The following is a 16,019-nucleotide window of genomic DNA, read 5'->3' on the forward strand; positions in this document are numbered from 1 at the left end:
TGAAAGACTCAACTGCTTTTTCTCTTTAATTGTTTCGTATTAAATTTGAGTAAGATAATAAATTGAAATTAAATTAACGAAAATGTTCTAACAGCCCTGTAAAATAACCGGCATTGAAGAAACAATACGGTTCGAAGAAGCAAACGTCGCTACACTGTTTGAACATTCTACCGCAGAAGTAGTATTGTGTACAGGAAAACAAAGTGAAAATGACCGATAGTGAAAAGTCGAATCGAAGACCGCGTGTTGATATCGAATATTGGTAAGCATCTACTACTTTCCCCGGCAAATCACTCGCTAATAATGCAATTGTTCCCTTGTAGTAATGTGTGCAACTCAAAACCTCAGTGCCTGGAGTTGGCGAGCATTATACGTGAACAAATCCCCGAAGCGGATGTCGTGTGTCGGACGGGAAGGCGCGGTTCGTTCGAGGTGCAGATCAACGATACACTGGTACACTCGAAGCTGAGCTCGTTGGCTTTCCCACACTACGAGGATGTGGTGCAGAACGTACGTAATGCAAGGAACGGTCTGCCCGTAAACAAAGTGGCCGAACAACCGATCACTGACTGTGTGGTACAGTAGAGATTTTTTTATAGATATTCTAGTCATTACTCCTTTCCTTTTAGATGTTTATTAACTGAACCAACCTGATCACGGTGCTAAGATATACATGGTGTTATAGCTTACCTAACCAATCTATTCAATATTTTCGATTACACCCGAAACCGTAGAACCGCAGGAAAGTTCCCTGTCAAAGGCAGCTGTACCATTTTCGGCTGGTTCGCCATCTTGGTCGTGTGATAAATACACACCGAACCGCATCCGTCCACCAAACTCCCGGCTGATTGTGCGCAGCGGTTCGGCTGTACGTTCGCCACTCGCCTGATCGATACATATCATCTGACAGCGCGTGCAGGGCCCGTCGACACTAAATCCACTCTGCCCTATCCGAACCCGGTGCCAATCTGATTCCTCCAGTGAACGTGCGGTTTCAATTATTAGATTGCCCCGAAACCGATCGACAAGCGAATCGAGCGAAGGCATCTCTGCCCCGTCCCAATCGTCTACCTTGTCACGCAACCACCGCACAGACGTTCGGTTGACAAGCAACAGTTGGGCTTGATTGTTAAGCGATAGTTCTCTAGCGGTACGTCGCTGTAGGCGAGCGTCCTGTGCGGACTGGCGTAACAGTCGCAACCCGGAAACACCGAGCGCTCGGCTCACCCAATCGGCGCACCCATCACCGCAATCCACACCCTGCACACTATCCCTGCACACCTTCGTCTGGCAAAGTTGTACTGCTGAGCGTGTTGCCTCCGCGTCCACGGGTTCGTCTAGCTCAATTACCAGCTGGTCCCCGAGTTCGTCGTGCCGTAGCGTCATACGGTGGCGTTCAATCGTTGGCCTGATACGACACATCTCGGGCAGCTTTTTCTGCGTCATGGCAACACCATGCTCATCTACGATGAGGAACGTACGATCGTAGCGCAAACCGGTCGCAGCCAATCGCCAACCGCCTTCGGTGACACGATATGGTCCACATGATTTGACCGGATAAAGGCAAATCTGCAGCAACCGGGGCCGATCGTAGCTTTTATACTGGGCAAGAATTTCTTCTCGAGACAATCCACCCACGGCCAACGGTCCGGTAAGCGAACGTCGAACGTAGCAGCGTCGTATCATGACCACCAACCGGTCGATATCGGCCAGTTGCGTACAATACCCGAACGAAACGCGTACTGATCCGGTCGGTTGTCCGTCGATGAGATCGTTCGCATCACCACAGACATGGCCAGCCTGGTAGTGTCGCAAAAGATCGGTATCGGCAAGCCGTAGATGACGTTGACATGCACCTGGATTGCAGAAGCACCCGGTGCGCAGGTAGATACTGTGGTTTGCGGCCATACAAGCAACCTCCGCAAACCCGACGTAACTACCATCATCGTTCAGTACGTTAAAGTTCACGATGGCACCCTGTGAAAGGGGATCCCCGAAGACGGTGTCGTGGTACAGCTCCACCACGCGGCCACCGTTGGCGTGCTGCAGTGCTTGCAGTTCCCGGAAGCAGTAGCGTGCGAGCTGAAATGTGTGGCGCTGGATGCGTTCCATCGTTGCGCCCGGCACGAGCCGTTCGAGTGCGTCCATACAAGGCAACAAAGCGGCAATGGATAGGAAGTTGATTGTGCCGTCCTCAAACCGTTCTGCTAGCGTGTCACGCTTCTCATGAAAGGCATTCGAACCACTCATCGCTATTTTAACCGTGCCGCCACCGTAGTACCGTTTACCAGGGAGTAGCAATTGTTCTACGTCCTTACGCACCAACAACGCACCCAAGCCGGTAGGATAGCTAAAATAGTGGAGAGAAAACAAGAACAAGATTTAAATCACACCAGAAACTGTGCGGAGGGTCATTTCTCCACTTACCCAAATATTTTGTAGAAAGAAACACACACAAAGCTGGGCCGGTAACGGGTAAGATCGAGCGGGCTGGTGGAAACGTAACTGGCCGCATCCAAGCACACATGGAAAGCGTCCTCCCCGTATCCCCGCACACCATTCCTTTCCACCAGCTCGATCAGTTCGAGCGGGTACTTCACGCCGTTAAAGTTGCATTGTGCCGGAAACACAAGCAGTGACGGCCGGTGACGCTGTTGCACACCGGCCGGTTCGTTGAGCACCTGCAGCAGGTCAGCCCGTTCGATCGGACGTATACGCTCGGTACGTACAATTTCGCGCATCCCCAGCACGGACGTGTGGCTGTCGCGCAGATAAACGAACGACCCAGCCGTGTCCGGTGCTCCGAAGCAAAACGACTCACCAACCAGCTTAAGGCTAGCGGTCGTGCCGGATGTAAACACCAGTCCGTACTCAGCCGGTCGCGTATTAAACCACTGCAGCACGCGATACCGTACCAGATCGATTAGGTCCTCCATCGTGCGGCTGGTGTGTGGGTTGCAGTACAATCCACCGGCGAGCAACTCCTGAACGGCACGCAGCTGTGACCCACCGTACAGTGCCGTGCCCGCATGATCCAGATAACATTTATCTACAATTGAAAGTAAACAGACAAGAGAAAAAGATAAATTAACAAAACTCACACCGGACCGGAGTTGTACCACCAACCGTTTAGGCGTAAGAAATCTTGGTCAATTTTAGCCCGTTCTTCTTCGGTATACTCGGTGATGAAATCCATCACCACAGTGGATCACACGGGACGGTTTGTGTAATAGCAGCTACTTGGACAGCTTCCCACCTTCGTTGGCAACCAATTGATAACTGATGCGCTACGATAGCGATCGAATGACGCGTGCAGATAACCACCCTACTCGCTGAACGCAGTACGACGCTACCAACATACAGACGGGCTTCCAGCTTACATCTCACGTACCTTACCGGCGCTGGCTACATTTAAATCTGGCACCGAAAGCGTTTACTCATCGTGAAAAATTACAACCAAACCACATTCCTGTCGTTCCGGGTCCGGGAAATCGTGTTGCTATGGACGTGTGCGGGCGAAGAAGAGAAAGAAACCCAGCCGTAAACAAATTGCCAACCGGGGCACTGGGTCTCGCAGCACGCTTGGCTGTTGCTATAATGATCGATTGGTTCGACATTTCCGACGTGTACATTTTGATTTCCGTCTTCCACCATCCAACTGGGGAAAATTTATTACATCTCGTTTTTTTTTCTCTGCTTCCTGCCACACGGTTGATGATGATTTCTATTCGAACGGAAACAATACGTGGGGGATGTGAGTTGTAGCGTGCCGTGGTAACCCATGGTAACCATTCATAAACATTATAACCTTCCGGTATAAACGATACCCGGCCTTGTAGAGCACCGTGCACTTGACAAGTGACAAGTGAACTACCTGACAGCGAAACAGCTGTGCCGATTACATTACGTTACGAAAACAGAACTGAAAAGGAAACCGTGACGCTTGTACTGGTCAGCCTATCAATCGTGGGATCATCACCATTATCATTTACTAAACTCAAGTGTTAATTACTAAACACTAAACTTATCGGGAAGTTTGTCAAAATTGTGTAAGACATTTAAGTGATATCTGTGTGTGTGTGTTAAAAGACAACAAGGAACCGCTATGAATCAATGGATCAAAGAAGAATTGTCTAAATGTTTACATTTTACCATCCCAAAAGAATTGATCGCGTAAGTGAAGCGGAAAATCTCATCTTTTCTTGTACAAATAGTTAATGTAGCTGTTGTTGTTTATTTTAGCTATATCTACACCATCCAAAGTGCGGAAGAAATTGATGGATATTTCCGGACGTTGCTCGATTACACCAATCCGCAACATACGGCATTTATGCGTGAGCTGAAAATTAAACTTGGTCATGCCACGCTTGACACCGGAAATTCGGAGCAAACCGGCAAAAGCAAACAACCAACCAGCAAGCAAACGAAATCGTCAAAACCCGCTATTTCCTCTGCATCGTCGACAGCGAAATCATCCACACAAGAATCTAGCACTAAAAAGAAAACCAAGTACGTAAATTTGTACGGCCAGGATGGCGAGCTGGCGGATGTGATATTGCTGAAGGGACGCCATCACTGCGACTGTCAGGCCTCAAAGCATCGGTTAGTCAATAACTGTCTACACTGTGGCCGGATCGTGTGCGAACAGGAGGGAAGCGGTCCGTGTCTGTTCTGCGGCAGTCTCGTCTGCACCGAAAATGAGCAGCGAATGATCGAGAGTTCGTCGCGGAAGGGTGACAACCTGCGGCGCAGCCTGATGGAACAGAACCGCCCGGCTGGATGGGAGGAAGCACTCGCGATGCGGAATCGTTTGCTGGAGTACGACCGGAACAGTGAAAAGCGCACAACGGTAATCGATGACGAGGCGGATTACTTTAAGACACATTCGATATGGCTGTCCGATGCCGAGCGCAAGAAGCTGGAACAGCTGGAAGAGGAAATGCGCGAGAAACGGCACGCTAGTCGGTTGGCCCGTAAGGTGACGCTAGATTTCGCTGGTCGCCAGGTGCTGGACGAGGCACTACTGTCCACGGAAGATATGGAGGAAATTTTTCGCCAAGCGTCTTTGGTGGATGCACCCGAAAATAGGTCCCTGGGGAGTAAGGAGAATAATGATCCCGGTCGGACGATGCACGACAACGACGACGTACATCCGACACTTTGTGGACCAGCACCGACGGTAAGAATTTTTTCAATAGGAAGAGTTTTTAATATTTTACATGCGTAAAACTCATTGGAACTCCGAATGAACCATATTTTTCTATTTTTAGTTCATCGACAGCAGTGCTGGGGGTCCCGCCGTAGGTGCAGGACTGCGCCCTTCCGGCTATGATGGCGTTTACAGTCGGGTGCAGGACAAAGAGTTTCTCGAGATGTCCGATATGCGACATTGTCTGTCGATGCATCAACCGTGGGCATCGCTGTTGGTGGCCGGTATCAAGCGTCACGAAGGTCGTACCTGGTACTCGTCGCATCGTGGACGGTTGTGGATAGCGGCCACAGCAAAACCAACCAATCTGGACACGATCCGTGAGCTGGAAAATTTCTATCGTAAGTTGTACGATGACGATTCGATCCAGTTTCCCTCTCAGTACCCGACTGGGTGTTTGCTCGGTTGCGTTTCGGTGTTGGATTGTTTGCCACAGGAAGAGTACCGAAAGCAGCACCCAAACGGTGAATCGGACAGCCCGTTCGTGTTTGTTTGTGAGGAACCGCAAGAACTGCCAATTCGCTTTCCGATGAAGGGTGATCACAAAATCTGTAAGTTTTTCTCATCTATTTCTAGACACTCAGCAGTGTTTCTCTAACCTTGAGTTTCATTTCATTAGATTTGCTGGATTCTGCAATTCATCAGGCGTCGGTTAAAGCGCTGCAGCGACTAGCGAAACAAAACAAACAGTTGGAAGATTAAGTGCAGTGCCGGGCAGGGATTCCGTTTCGGTTCCTTCGGTATATTAGAATTTGAATCAATATTTTTGAACAGATTGAGACTGACCTGCTGTAAATCCATCAGTCCGGAAGCATTCTATCACATACGTTGTGAATCTGCCTCATTCAATGTAAAATTTTCAAATCATATTCTAGCATCTAATCGAGTTCTAATTGTATTATTCCATATAGGGCCCGAAATAAAATAAAGCACCTAATGCTAGAAGTATACATGCAATAGAATACTTATTTATAATTCGGTTATTTTGGAGTAAAAGTGCAATTTAGTGTTGATCATTTTTATATTAATGTTATTGATTATTGTTATTATTATTACTCCTATTCTTATAGATTGCTCGTCACTTGTCATAATATTCCTACGATAATAAAACAATACGACATCGTAGTCGGCGGGTAGGCAGGCAACATAGGGTCAAAACCTTTGCGGACCGCAATTCGGATGGAGCAGAATTCTTCCGACAAGCCGCAAAGAGAAGGAGAATAGAAAAATACTTGACATAAACGGCTAATCTGTGTTCGGTAACTAGGCAACTTGCAAATTCACTATGCATGTGTATATGAATTTTTATAATATATATCTCTGACTTTAACACCACCGTACCTTTGTAGGGGGTAGACGCCACACACACACACACACACAGTCTAGGCTTGCCCTACTTATGTACGGAAAGTTGCTTAAACGTAGAACAAACAAGAAAGAAACAGATGTGATGAACACAACATTGACAAAAAAGTAAATAGAAAATCATCTCAAGTACAAAACAGACTGCCGATACCCAGAACGGGGATAATGTCTAAGAGAGTAACTAAAAAAAAACAAAACAAAACAAAACCGGCAACAGAACACTCTTATTCTTTGCTGCGCGAACGCAACCATAAGCAGAGCAGCGCGCCGAGCCGGAAGAGCACAATCAATGCAAACAGACAGGCAATGTCCAGCGTAAAGTCTTCCACGCGGAAGTTGAACGTTTCGAGTATGATTTCGCCTGATCGTGGACAGGTGACATTGGCGCGTGTGCACGCAATTTCACCATCGACCACTGTGCTCCACTGGTTGATCAGGAGCGCCTCGTTTGCGTACCGGAACCAAGACAAATAGGACAGATACTTGAAGTAGGCGGGCACCGAGGCCGAGTTCAGGAAGAATCCACCGAAGATCAGGAACGGGATGACCACCGGCGGTCCCACTGACAGTGCCATCGAGATGGAGGAACTGGCGCAGGAAATCAGATACCCGAACGAGGTGGAAACGTTCGCGACGAGCGTCACGATGAAGAGCGTAATGAAGTAGTGGGTTGCACCGGCCCGCAGCCCTATCATCGGGTACGTGATCGATGTGAAGACGAACGGTACGGCAATGAACAGTGGCAGTTCGGCGATCGTTTTACCGAGGAAGTAGGTATCGACGCGGTATAGCCGGGAACGTTTTTCGCGCAAAAACACAGGCAGCTCGGCAGAGAACACGTTGATCACCGCGAACACATTCTGGAAGGTCATGTTGGTGAGGAATAGAAAAAGCGAACCGTTGATATTCATCACACCGTCCTGGTCAAGCACCTGGCCGAAATAGATGGATCCGATCAGGGTTGCCACCATCTGGTTGGAAGGAGAAGAATGGAAAAACTGAAGATTGTTTGGTTCTTCATTTGGCTCACACTACCGGTACTTACTGCTGTTTGCAACAGGCGTACTTTCACCAACATCGGATCCTTCAGCACACTCAGCCACGAACGCCATAGAATGCAGTAGAACTGTGTCCACCAGCTGGAACGATATCCGGTGCTACCAACCCCTTCCATCGGATGCAGCATGTAGGGCTCATCCATTCCCTTACCCACAACAGATGCCGTCTCGAGTACTTCACGCGCAATTGGACTGACCGCGAAGGAATCACAGATCTTCTTGATCATGTCACGACACTCGGCCTCTTTGGCCGGTGCGATCGCCAACATCTGTACGTAGAAGTCGGCCGGATTGTAGTTGGGTGGACAGGGTATTCCTAACCTGTGATGCGAGAGAAGTCAGAGCAGAGTGAAGATGCCGTGCGAGAAACAAAAATTATCGAATGACTTACTGCGAGAAAAACTCCGCCGACTGGTAGGGTGAACCAAGGAAGGCTACACGACCCTCCGCCACCAGCAGTATCTTGTCGAACAGGCAGTACAGTTCAGAAGATGGCTGATGGATAGTGAGAATGATGGTTTTACCCTTCATGGCCATACCCTTCAACACCTGCAACACACTGTGGGCCATAAAGGAGTCGAGCCCGGACGTGGGTTCATCGCACAGCAGCAAATGCGGATCGGTAAGCGTTTCCGAGGCAAACGCAAGCCGCTTACGCTCACCACCCGAAAGTCCCTTGATGCGACCGGGCGCACCGATGATCGTGTCGGCACATTTGACCAGTGACAGCTCCTGCAGTACTTCCTGCACGCGATGTTGCTTCACGCTCGTTGGTACGCCACGACCCATACGCAGGAGCGCCTGGAACAGCAGATGTTCACGCGTCGTCAGCGACGGTATGAACAGATCGTCCTGCTGCACGTAAGCACACCTTGCTCGCAACTGTTCCGCATTTACCGGCACACCGTTAAGGGCGCGTACGGCATTGGGCGATATCTTCACACCCGGTGGTGAACGGAAGGCGAGTGCGTTCAGCAGTGTCGTTTTACCGGCACCGGAGCTACCCATCACCGCAAGAAGTTCACCGCTCCGAGCGACTCCAGTCACGTTCTTTAGCAGGTGCTTGCGCGGGTTAAAATCTTTACGCTGGCGTGTGCAGCAGTTCCGGATCCGAGCGCACAGTGGTTCGCGCGCCTTTCCATCAGCCGGTGCCTCGCCGAACACATCGATCTCCTTCCAGGTGTAGGTGAGCCGGTCCTGTTGCGGTATCTGACCCTTAACGGAACCGTAGCTCTTCGGTTTCCACACCTGTATCAGTGTCGCCTTGTCGTTCGTTAGCGTCGTGTTCAGCGCATCGTCCATCTGGTCCTGGTAGCTGCTGCTACTGTAGCGCTACAACGCGAAGAAGGCGTGAGGAAATGGAATTATGATTAGAATCAGGAATCATAAACAGGTAAGTTTCAGTGTCAATCAATTGCTACTCCTATCTTCAACAAGCCTTCCATTATTCCAGCGACAGTGTTCTACAACCAGGAAGCAGGAGTGTTAGCGCACCTATAGACATGCACATCCATGCACAGCTCATCATATTTAGAGCATCGTCATCTACAAGCGTGACAGGAAGCAAAACGGCTAGTAGGAAAATGCACCCGAACAAGGTAAGATAAACAAGGCAGCGTGTATTCTGACATCCTCTACTAGAACATTACGTAAGAGGTGACGGGAAAGTCGTAATTTCTCGATTCACAGCTTAGCCTCCATGTGCACTCGTAGATCTCACGCTATACGACCCTCGGACGAAGGTATGAACGACGTCAGCGGTGTCAAAATCGAACGCAAACAGGAAAAAGAAAAGAGAAAAAGAAAATAATACATAACAGAAGGAAACAATAGGACCATCGCATTATCAAGGCCCACTTACTACATCAGCCATGTGCTTATCGGTTGCAGATGGCCGAATGTTTCAGCTTCCACTGTAGGAATTTATACTCTCTTTATCAAGATATTCCATCTCTTACATGTCTACATATTTTTGGAATGCTGAGAATAGAGGCACGCTTTCATGGTGAAGCACTTATCAGCTTAGAACAAAAGGTTTTAGTAGAAACGAGCCACTGATGCAGGTCACCACCAAAACTGATTAGTCATGATGATTCTTGGAGATTTATGTTCTCTATAGAGAACCTTACAGAACAGTTAAATGTTTTACTTCACACCACATGATTATTCTATAGTTTGTATATATTGTGGCTCGCATATGTTAACTTGTAGTGCGGTTAGTGTACTATTACGTCACGAACCCAATGGCGGATACTTTGTCGGCGGTACTTTGTGGCTGCCGCATGTATCGTTTGAGTCTGACGGGTTACTAATTGCGTTAAATTCGATGTCGGGCATGGAATCCAATCAGTTACTAATAAACGGGTGTATTGCCATTGGACATAGCATATCCCCCCCCTCGACACGACTGAGTCGAACTGACAGATCGATGGGTTTTAAACCGGTAGCGACACCTGACAACGGCGGGTAGGGTTATATTAGTATGTTTTTTTCAAAATGCGAAAAAAAAACAAGTTAAATAATGCAAAAACAGAGTCACCCAGCCGGTGTGTGCCGGCGCATTGAACGCTTCACGTAGCGCAGTGGGAACGGGAGCACAAAAACCGCAAACGAATCGACAAGACGCACATTGAATGAAAGGCAGTCCGGGTGGTTTTCTCCACATTGGCAGCATTCATGGGATTGCGGTTCACAATGAATTGGAACCAGATTGCTCGTCCCAAAAATGTGTGTGTTTTTTTTTTTAGGTTTGTTTTTGGTGTACGCATTCCGCTGGAAACGATGGAAAACAGGCATGATGCGGTTTCTACAGTGACGCCCCATCAACTCGAATTATTTAAAAATAAACATCCACTCAAGGATCCTTAGACATTGTTGGGGTATGCCCGTAGTGGAACACCATCCTGACGGGGTTTGTTTTTTTTTTGTGTCTCGCGTTTGTACGCGTTTCCGATCATGATCATCGGTGTGGTGTCGTGAGAGGAAAACCTACAACTTCCCCCAAAATCCACAACAGACCTCACACACATCAGGGTGCGGACCGTTTTCAATTCCACATTCATTGACGTCTAATGCGACAGCAAATGCTACCTGTTTGTGCCGAGTTTTGGCTCGAAACATTTGTGCGACTCTGCACGCTGCTGAGGCACTGAAAAGTCGTGGCTGGCTGGTTGGCTGGTTGGGCTTTGCATAGTCCGGAACTGCGCCCACAACAACCCCCTGGACGGGTGTGTGTGGAGCGTAGTGAAATTAGATCCATCACCGCGCAACCTTTTTTCCGACGTTGTACTGCTTCCATTGCGTTATGTATGCCGCTAAGTAGTGCGGGATGAATCAATGCAAGGACGGGGGAAGGTGGTGGAACCAAACATGCTCTGTATTTATATGATAGTACTTGTGCTGTTTAATTATTTCATAACGTATCGTACAAATCAATAGATCCAGTAAAGTCAACATGTAGACACATTGTAATACCAACCGAATTCTTCCAGCACGCCCGTAAATTCTTTCCCTTTCCTGTGTGTGGCCTCTTCGTTCACCAATGGTGATCGACGGTTTGGTGGGGTGCGATAAGCGACGATCATTGAGCGATCCTTCAGCGTTTGTTACATTGTGATTACAGCTTCGAGGCACTCCTTATCATTACCCGAGCAAATATGAAGAAGCTGTGTTGTTCGTTATGGTGCAACGACTATTGGGCACGGTTCATCAAACAAGAAGTCCGGTATGAGGCAGAAGCATCAGCAAAACAATTTCAAATTAATTAAAGTTCGCAGCACCCGACAGTGCTATGCTTCCTGCTTAACTTCAGTTAACAGTTGGCGCATGACGTCCGCGTTCCGATGCCGATAGAGCAGTCGTTCGCAAATCCACACTAGCAACCACTATTAGGCACCATTACAACCCTAACCTACATCTAACACTTGGTTCGTTAGTTGAGGTTATGGTTCGGGCACCAGCAAACACCGGTGTCACCTTACACCGGATCCGGTACTCAATAAGGCGTAACAAACGTTCGGGATGCTCTCTTCCCCGTGTCTAACGTCTGGGACAGCTGAACTTGCTAATACACCGTTGATGGCATGCAGTGCATCGGCATCGGGGCTTACAACCTCCCGTTGGTTGTTATCGGGCTTCATTATCCTACCGTCGCTATTCTTGCTTCCGGAAGATGGCGCTGCACATCGCGGCACGTACGGAAAGTGAAAGGTTCTTTTTTAATGTTTCCGAGGACTGTTAAAACCTCCCAAAAGTGGATTAATTGCTGTGTTGGAAGTAACAAACAGCTACCGACATGAGGTGTACACACATATCTGGAGGCTGCTTGTCGAAAATCCGAAACAGTGCTAACGAGCAGCACACAATCCATCGTGTGAGCTCTGCATCACCTCCACATTATCTCTAGATGCAATGATCCATGTCCTTCTCCCCCATTCCAATATGATTGATGCAAAGCGTGGAACACCGATAGATGCATTCCATCCACCCTAGCTCTCAAGCCCTCCATGCAAACTGGTTCATGGACGCCGGCGCCCTGTTTTTTTTGTTGGTGTTATTTACATCAAGCTGAGCCACTTGAACGCAACGCAACTTAGCTTCGTACTGCGCAGCTCACCTCCATGCCTGATGGACGAATGTCCCGCAATGATAGGATGCTAACCCCTCAAGAAAGGCAACAACCGGACTCTATCGTGCAGGTCTATCCTGCAAGTCAAGGGCTTACGCAAAGCACGAATGAAAATAGATAGTTTGCCCTAGAGTGCTGCGGTTTGAACTTTGACACTACTATCACCACTTTTCCGCCATCTTATCTTCACTTTCTGGCCGCGATCTTTTGTCGACTTACCCGACTGGAGCTGAGCGTTGTTTTCGATTCACCATCCCCATACTGGTCGTCGGTGTTGATGGTCATCCTGGGCGTACGTCCCGCGATTAGGTGAGTCCTTTTATCGTGACGCTTCTTCTCAGGGTGCAACACACTTCAGGCGGACGAGAGGCGTTTGATGATGTTTGATGTAGTTAGCGACAGTTCTAGCAGTGTCTTTCTTGCCGGTCCTGCAAGTAGTAGAAGACAAATGACGAAAATGAGATTAGACGGTATAATTATCTGCTCATACACTCCTCTACGTTGCAAGATCCCTTCCTCCGAATTTGTCCTCTCCCAACACTTTTTTCGACTATCAGCAGCAAACACGCTGATGCGCATTCTCTGCTTGCGGTGGCTTCTAATGAGCGTGCACTGTAGATTTGCGTGCTTTTCTAGCGCTTTTAATTTGATTTAATTTCGTACGATGATGTACATGGTTTTTTTGTTTTGTTTTTGTACTACCTCAACACAAAAAATGTTTCTCCCAACATTAGCATCCAGCTTGCGTGCTGAGTACAGCGCTAATCTGTTGCTGGGCTGGGCTTTCCGACTGCTCTTCGGACGTTTGACATCGTTTTACCTATGCCGAAACCCAAGAACAATATTTCTTCTTCATTTCTGTCCAATTTCCGGTCATGTTTCACAACCAGGTTGGACCTCCGGGCTGCTCCGTTTCGATTGGACGACCTTTTACTTAATCTCACTTTTTTCTGTGACATCTTGTCCGACGTGATCAATGGTGTGTGCTTTCGGTTGACAAAAAGTACACCAGCTTTTAGTGACAACAAAAAAGTGTCGATCTATTTCAGTGATTGTGGGCCTCCCGAAGAAAAAATTAACGATGCATAGAAGCAATATTGTGAAAGTCTTTATACCGTAATCTGTCAAAGGGATTTTTTGTGTGTGTCTTGTTGTGGTTGTGATTCTCGCTCCATTAGAGCTCAATGTTCTGTGTTGCCTTTCTGGACGTTAACGATGCCACTAATTTAACATATTTTGCTGTGATGAGGTTTGAAATTAGCTTGTACGTATCGTGTGATTAGATTTGGACTGGTACACGTGTTTTCATGCTCCAAAGAACAGCCTTCATGCTGTTTTCAAACTAATTTTGTTTAGATTAAAACCTTCCTAACGAGTAATGTGCTCAACTGGAAGATTTTGCTCAAGATGAATGCCTGATGATCTGTAGCAAACATGAGTAAACCTAGTTGAAATGAAGTAACAAGTGAACATCATAATGAAGTTATAGTCCTGTAATGTAGGTTGAAATTGCATGAATACATATAAGTAATCGGTCAAGAAGTGAACCCTCCCGGTTAGAAAAAAAACGGCTGCCTTATTAGGGTAACAACACCGGCCGACAGCGATCGATTGCGTCCCAGGTAGCGTCCCGGCACGTTCCGGGAATGCATGACAACCAAACCCGCTGGCGGTATGCAAGTGCCGCGTATCCGTTTACAGTTCGGTGGTGCGCGCGGCAAAACTAATCCGATTGGCTTCTTCATAAGAGGGCTTCCAAATGCCTACGCCTTGTATTTTCTTACAACATTTGTCGGGAAATCGTTGTACACGCACACCGCGGGATGTGGCGGATTTTTCCACCATTTTGGGGAAAATCTACCAAACCCTTGATTTACGGCTTCTTCAGGTGCCCAACGTCCGTGAGATCGTGATATGCTGTGTGGTTTCGTCAGCACAAACAAATATCTTGAAAACGGAAGACTTCCGACACAGTGAATTTCGGGCACCTGAGGTATCGTACGGTCGGCCGGAAGAAAAGTGTACGTCACCTTATCGGCTTCTTTTCCTTTCCTGGTCTTCATCGATCAGCTTGATTTTATTGGATGTGTATGTTTGGATGCATATCCCTTTCTTTCCTCCCGTTGCATCAAGAGTTTCCACGTGAGTTTGGAAAAAATATAGCTCGAAATATACATTATCCTGCTTCATGCAACGTAGTTGGGTTGATTAGATGAGTTATCAACGGTTGGCGCAATGGTATTATGCTGGATCTTAATGAAAAGGACGATAAAATGCATAGGCTGACAAAATGGCGTCCAGTTTTGATTGTGGGGTTTGACGGGATTGATGTGACAGGATATGGATCCGTGTTGGGTTTGTACTAGGCTTCTACAAAACCAGAGAATAGATTTATAAAGCGTTCCTTGAGTATCTTGTGCTCTATCCGCTGCTTTGCGGCACTGAAATTACACTGGAGTTTTTGCACTTCACTCACACACAAACGAACAGCAGCCATTTACATTTATGAGGCACGATCAAAGGGAGAAAAATTATAACAAAATCACCTTTTAGTATTCTTCTTGGTTCTAACGCGCGTAACAGGTCGGAAGAGCGTTGGTAATTTGTTTGCAAATTTACACCCACATCGGCACATTCACATATAACGACAGATATAGATCATATAAACACTTTTGTAATACAGTGGGCTTGTTTTCGGACATTGGCTTTTCACATCGAAGGCTCCCCGAACAAACACGCGCGCACACCGCTCAGCAACTTTGCTACTGCTCCGGCCAACGATCGAACTGGAATGAATGCTGGCGAACCGCTGCACCGGGTAGGAAAATGAACTCTACGCCCCGGTTGTCGGTATTCGATGCGCGTGCTCGGATGAGTGCGTGCATATATGCGTCTTGCTTGTGCTGGCATGCAATGCGTTTGGAGTAGAGGAGACGCATTTATACCGTCCAGCCTTTCATTTTATACGTCACACGTGATGGATTCATTTCTACTCATCGACAGCCACATCCGATAGTGTCTACTGTTATCAAATGTAGGTATTGGATGAAAAGGTTCATTGGCATGATCTGCCTTGATTACTACACTGTCCTTTGCCAATATTTTCTACAGTACGTCAAGATGATCGTGATCCAGAGATGTCGATCGCATAGAAAAATCTGTGTGTGTTTTTTTTTGTTGTAACATTCTTAATGACTTGTTATGGGTTTTTAGTAGACAGCATTTCTTCAGTTGACAGCTAGTAAACGTCTATCAGGCATTTACTATTAAGATAGATTACTGCTAAGATAAGATTCTAAAAGACCTTAAATACATCTAAAAATCTGTTTATAGTTAACTGTTTTATAGTAAAGTTAAATGTTTCTTTCCATTGTTACCTTTCTTTAAAATGGTAAAAATCTTTATTAAATTAATTTATGAGTGCTTCAAAATCAGCAACGCATACGCTCTATGACATTAGTACTTGAAAGTGATAAGGTACGAAATCTGATCGCAAAAACGAGAATTAAATTCCAATGTTTTACTGGCCGTACTCAGGCCAGAGGCCACGAATGAAAGTACGCTAAAAAACTCCATGCAATTAAATTCTGCTCCGCGCGACGTAGATTAACCAAAAAACGTGCTCCCAACATGCCGCTTCCATTAATCAAAAGTATTGTGAACTGGGGCAAAATTAATCAAACTGTACGCAAAAGCATAAAAAAGTATTATTGACTAGAAAGTTGCTCTTATGTCTATTTACAAAAAAAGTGTAGAAATG

The 16,019-nt window shown here is 47.0% G+C and overlaps 4 protein-coding genes across 5 annotated transcripts; 2 read left to right on the top strand and 2 right to left on the bottom strand.

Moving 5' to 3' along the window:
• Positions 1 to 133: 133 nt before the first annotated feature.
• On the top strand, positions 134 to 658 carry LOC128307386 (migration and invasion enhancer 1). The gene is made up of 2 exons (XM_053045191.1): positions 134 to 262; positions 324 to 658. The coding sequence occupies exons 1-2, from the start codon at positions 210 to 212 to the stop codon at positions 583 to 585; spliced, it is 315 nt and encodes a 104-aa protein (XP_052901151.1). The 5' UTR covers positions 134 to 209; the 3' UTR covers positions 586 to 658.
• Positions 635 to 3,545, bottom strand: LOC128307382 (molybdenum cofactor sulfurase). The gene is made up of 3 exons (XM_053045186.1): positions 3,127 to 3,545; positions 2,428 to 3,049; positions 635 to 2,350 (listed from the first exon to the last, which is right to left on the bottom strand). Exons 1-3 carry the CDS (start codon positions 3,194 to 3,196, stop codon positions 700 to 702), a joined length of 2,343 nt encoding a protein of 780 aa, XP_052901146.1. The 5' UTR covers positions 3,197 to 3,545; the 3' UTR covers positions 635 to 699.
• A 176-nt stretch (positions 3,546 to 3,721) lies between these two features.
• LOC128307385 (activating signal cointegrator 1) lies at positions 3,722 to 6,159 on the top strand. Its single transcript, XM_053045189.1, has 4 exons — positions 3,722 to 4,173; positions 4,243 to 5,179; positions 5,271 to 5,760; positions 5,829 to 6,159. The coding sequence occupies exons 1-4, from the start codon at positions 4,106 to 4,108 to the stop codon at positions 5,909 to 5,911; spliced, it is 1,578 nt and encodes a 525-aa protein (XP_052901149.1). The 5' UTR covers positions 3,722 to 4,105; the 3' UTR covers positions 5,912 to 6,159.
• Positions 6,160 to 6,764: 605 nt separating this feature from the next.
• LOC128307384 (protein white) lies at positions 6,765 to 15,029 on the bottom strand. Of its 2 annotated transcripts, XM_053045187.1 has the most exons (6): positions 14,806 to 15,029; positions 12,479 to 12,687; positions 9,282 to 9,353; positions 8,024 to 8,964; positions 7,620 to 7,953; positions 6,765 to 7,545 (listed from the first exon to the last, which is right to left on the bottom strand). In XM_053045187.1, the coding sequence occupies exons 2-6, from the start codon at positions 12,542 to 12,544 to the stop codon at positions 6,799 to 6,801; spliced, it is 2,160 nt and encodes a 719-aa protein (XP_052901147.1). In that variant the 5' UTR covers positions 12,545 to 12,687; positions 14,806 to 15,029; the 3' UTR covers positions 6,765 to 6,798. The 2 variants fall into 2 exon arrangements, with proteins under 2 accessions (XP_052901147.1, XP_052901148.1); XM_053045188.1 differs by lacking the exon at positions 9,282 to 9,353.
• Between the last annotated feature and the right edge of the window lie 990 nt (positions 15,030 to 16,019).

This window comes from Anopheles moucheti, chromosome X, assembly GCF_943734755.1.
Source record: "Anopheles moucheti chromosome X, idAnoMoucSN_F20_07, whole genome shotgun sequence".
NCBI lineage: Eukaryota > Metazoa > Arthropoda > Insecta > Diptera > Culicidae > Anopheles > Anopheles moucheti.

What these genes read in the sequence shown, in the direction of transcription:
- LOC128307386 (XM_053045191.1), top strand. Translation starts at nt 210, where the DNA reads ATGACCGATAGTGAAAAGTCGAATCGAAGACCGCGTGTTGATATCGAA. An exon ending in CGTGTTGATATCGAATATTG is followed by an intron (nt 263 to 323) that starts GTAAGCATCTAC and finishes GTTCCCTTGTAG; the next exon opens with TAATGTGTGCAACTCAAAAC.
- LOC128307382 (XM_053045186.1), bottom strand. Translation starts at nt 3,196, where the DNA reads ATGGATTTCATCACCGAGTATACCGAAGAAGAACGGGCTAAAATTGAC. An exon ending in AGATTTCTTACGCCTAAACG is followed by an intron (nt 3,050 to 3,126) that starts GTTGGTGGTACA and finishes TTTCAATTGTAG; the next exon opens with ATAAATGTTATCTGGATCAT. An exon ending in TCTTTCTACAAAATATTTGG is followed by an intron (nt 2,351 to 2,427) that starts GTAAGTGGAGAA and finishes CCACTATTTTAG; the next exon opens with CTATCCTACCGGCTTGGGTG.
- LOC128307385 (XM_053045189.1), top strand. Translation starts at nt 4,106, where the DNA reads ATGAATCAATGGATCAAAGAAGAATTGTCTAAATGTTTACATTTTACC. An exon ending in ATCCCAAAAGAATTGATCGC is followed by an intron (nt 4,174 to 4,242) that starts GTAAGTGAAGCG and finishes TGTTTATTTTAG; the next exon opens with CTATATCTACACCATCCAAA. An exon ending in GAAGGGTGATCACAAAATCT is followed by an intron (nt 5,761 to 5,828) that starts GTAAGTTTTTCT and finishes TCATTTCATTAG; the next exon opens with ATTTGCTGGATTCTGCAATT.
- LOC128307384 (XM_053045187.1), bottom strand. Translation starts at nt 12,544, where the DNA reads ATGACCATCAACACCGACGACCAGTATGGGGATGGTGAATCGAAAACA. An exon ending in TCGGCGGAGTTTTTCTCGCA is followed by an intron (nt 7,954 to 8,023) that starts GTAAGTCATTCG and finishes CTCGCATCACAG; the next exon opens with GTTAGGAATACCCTGTCCAC. An exon ending in TACGCCTGTTGCAAACAGCA is followed by an intron (nt 7,546 to 7,619) that starts GTAAGTACCGGT and finishes CCTTCCAACCAG; the next exon opens with ATGGTGGCAACCCTGATCGG.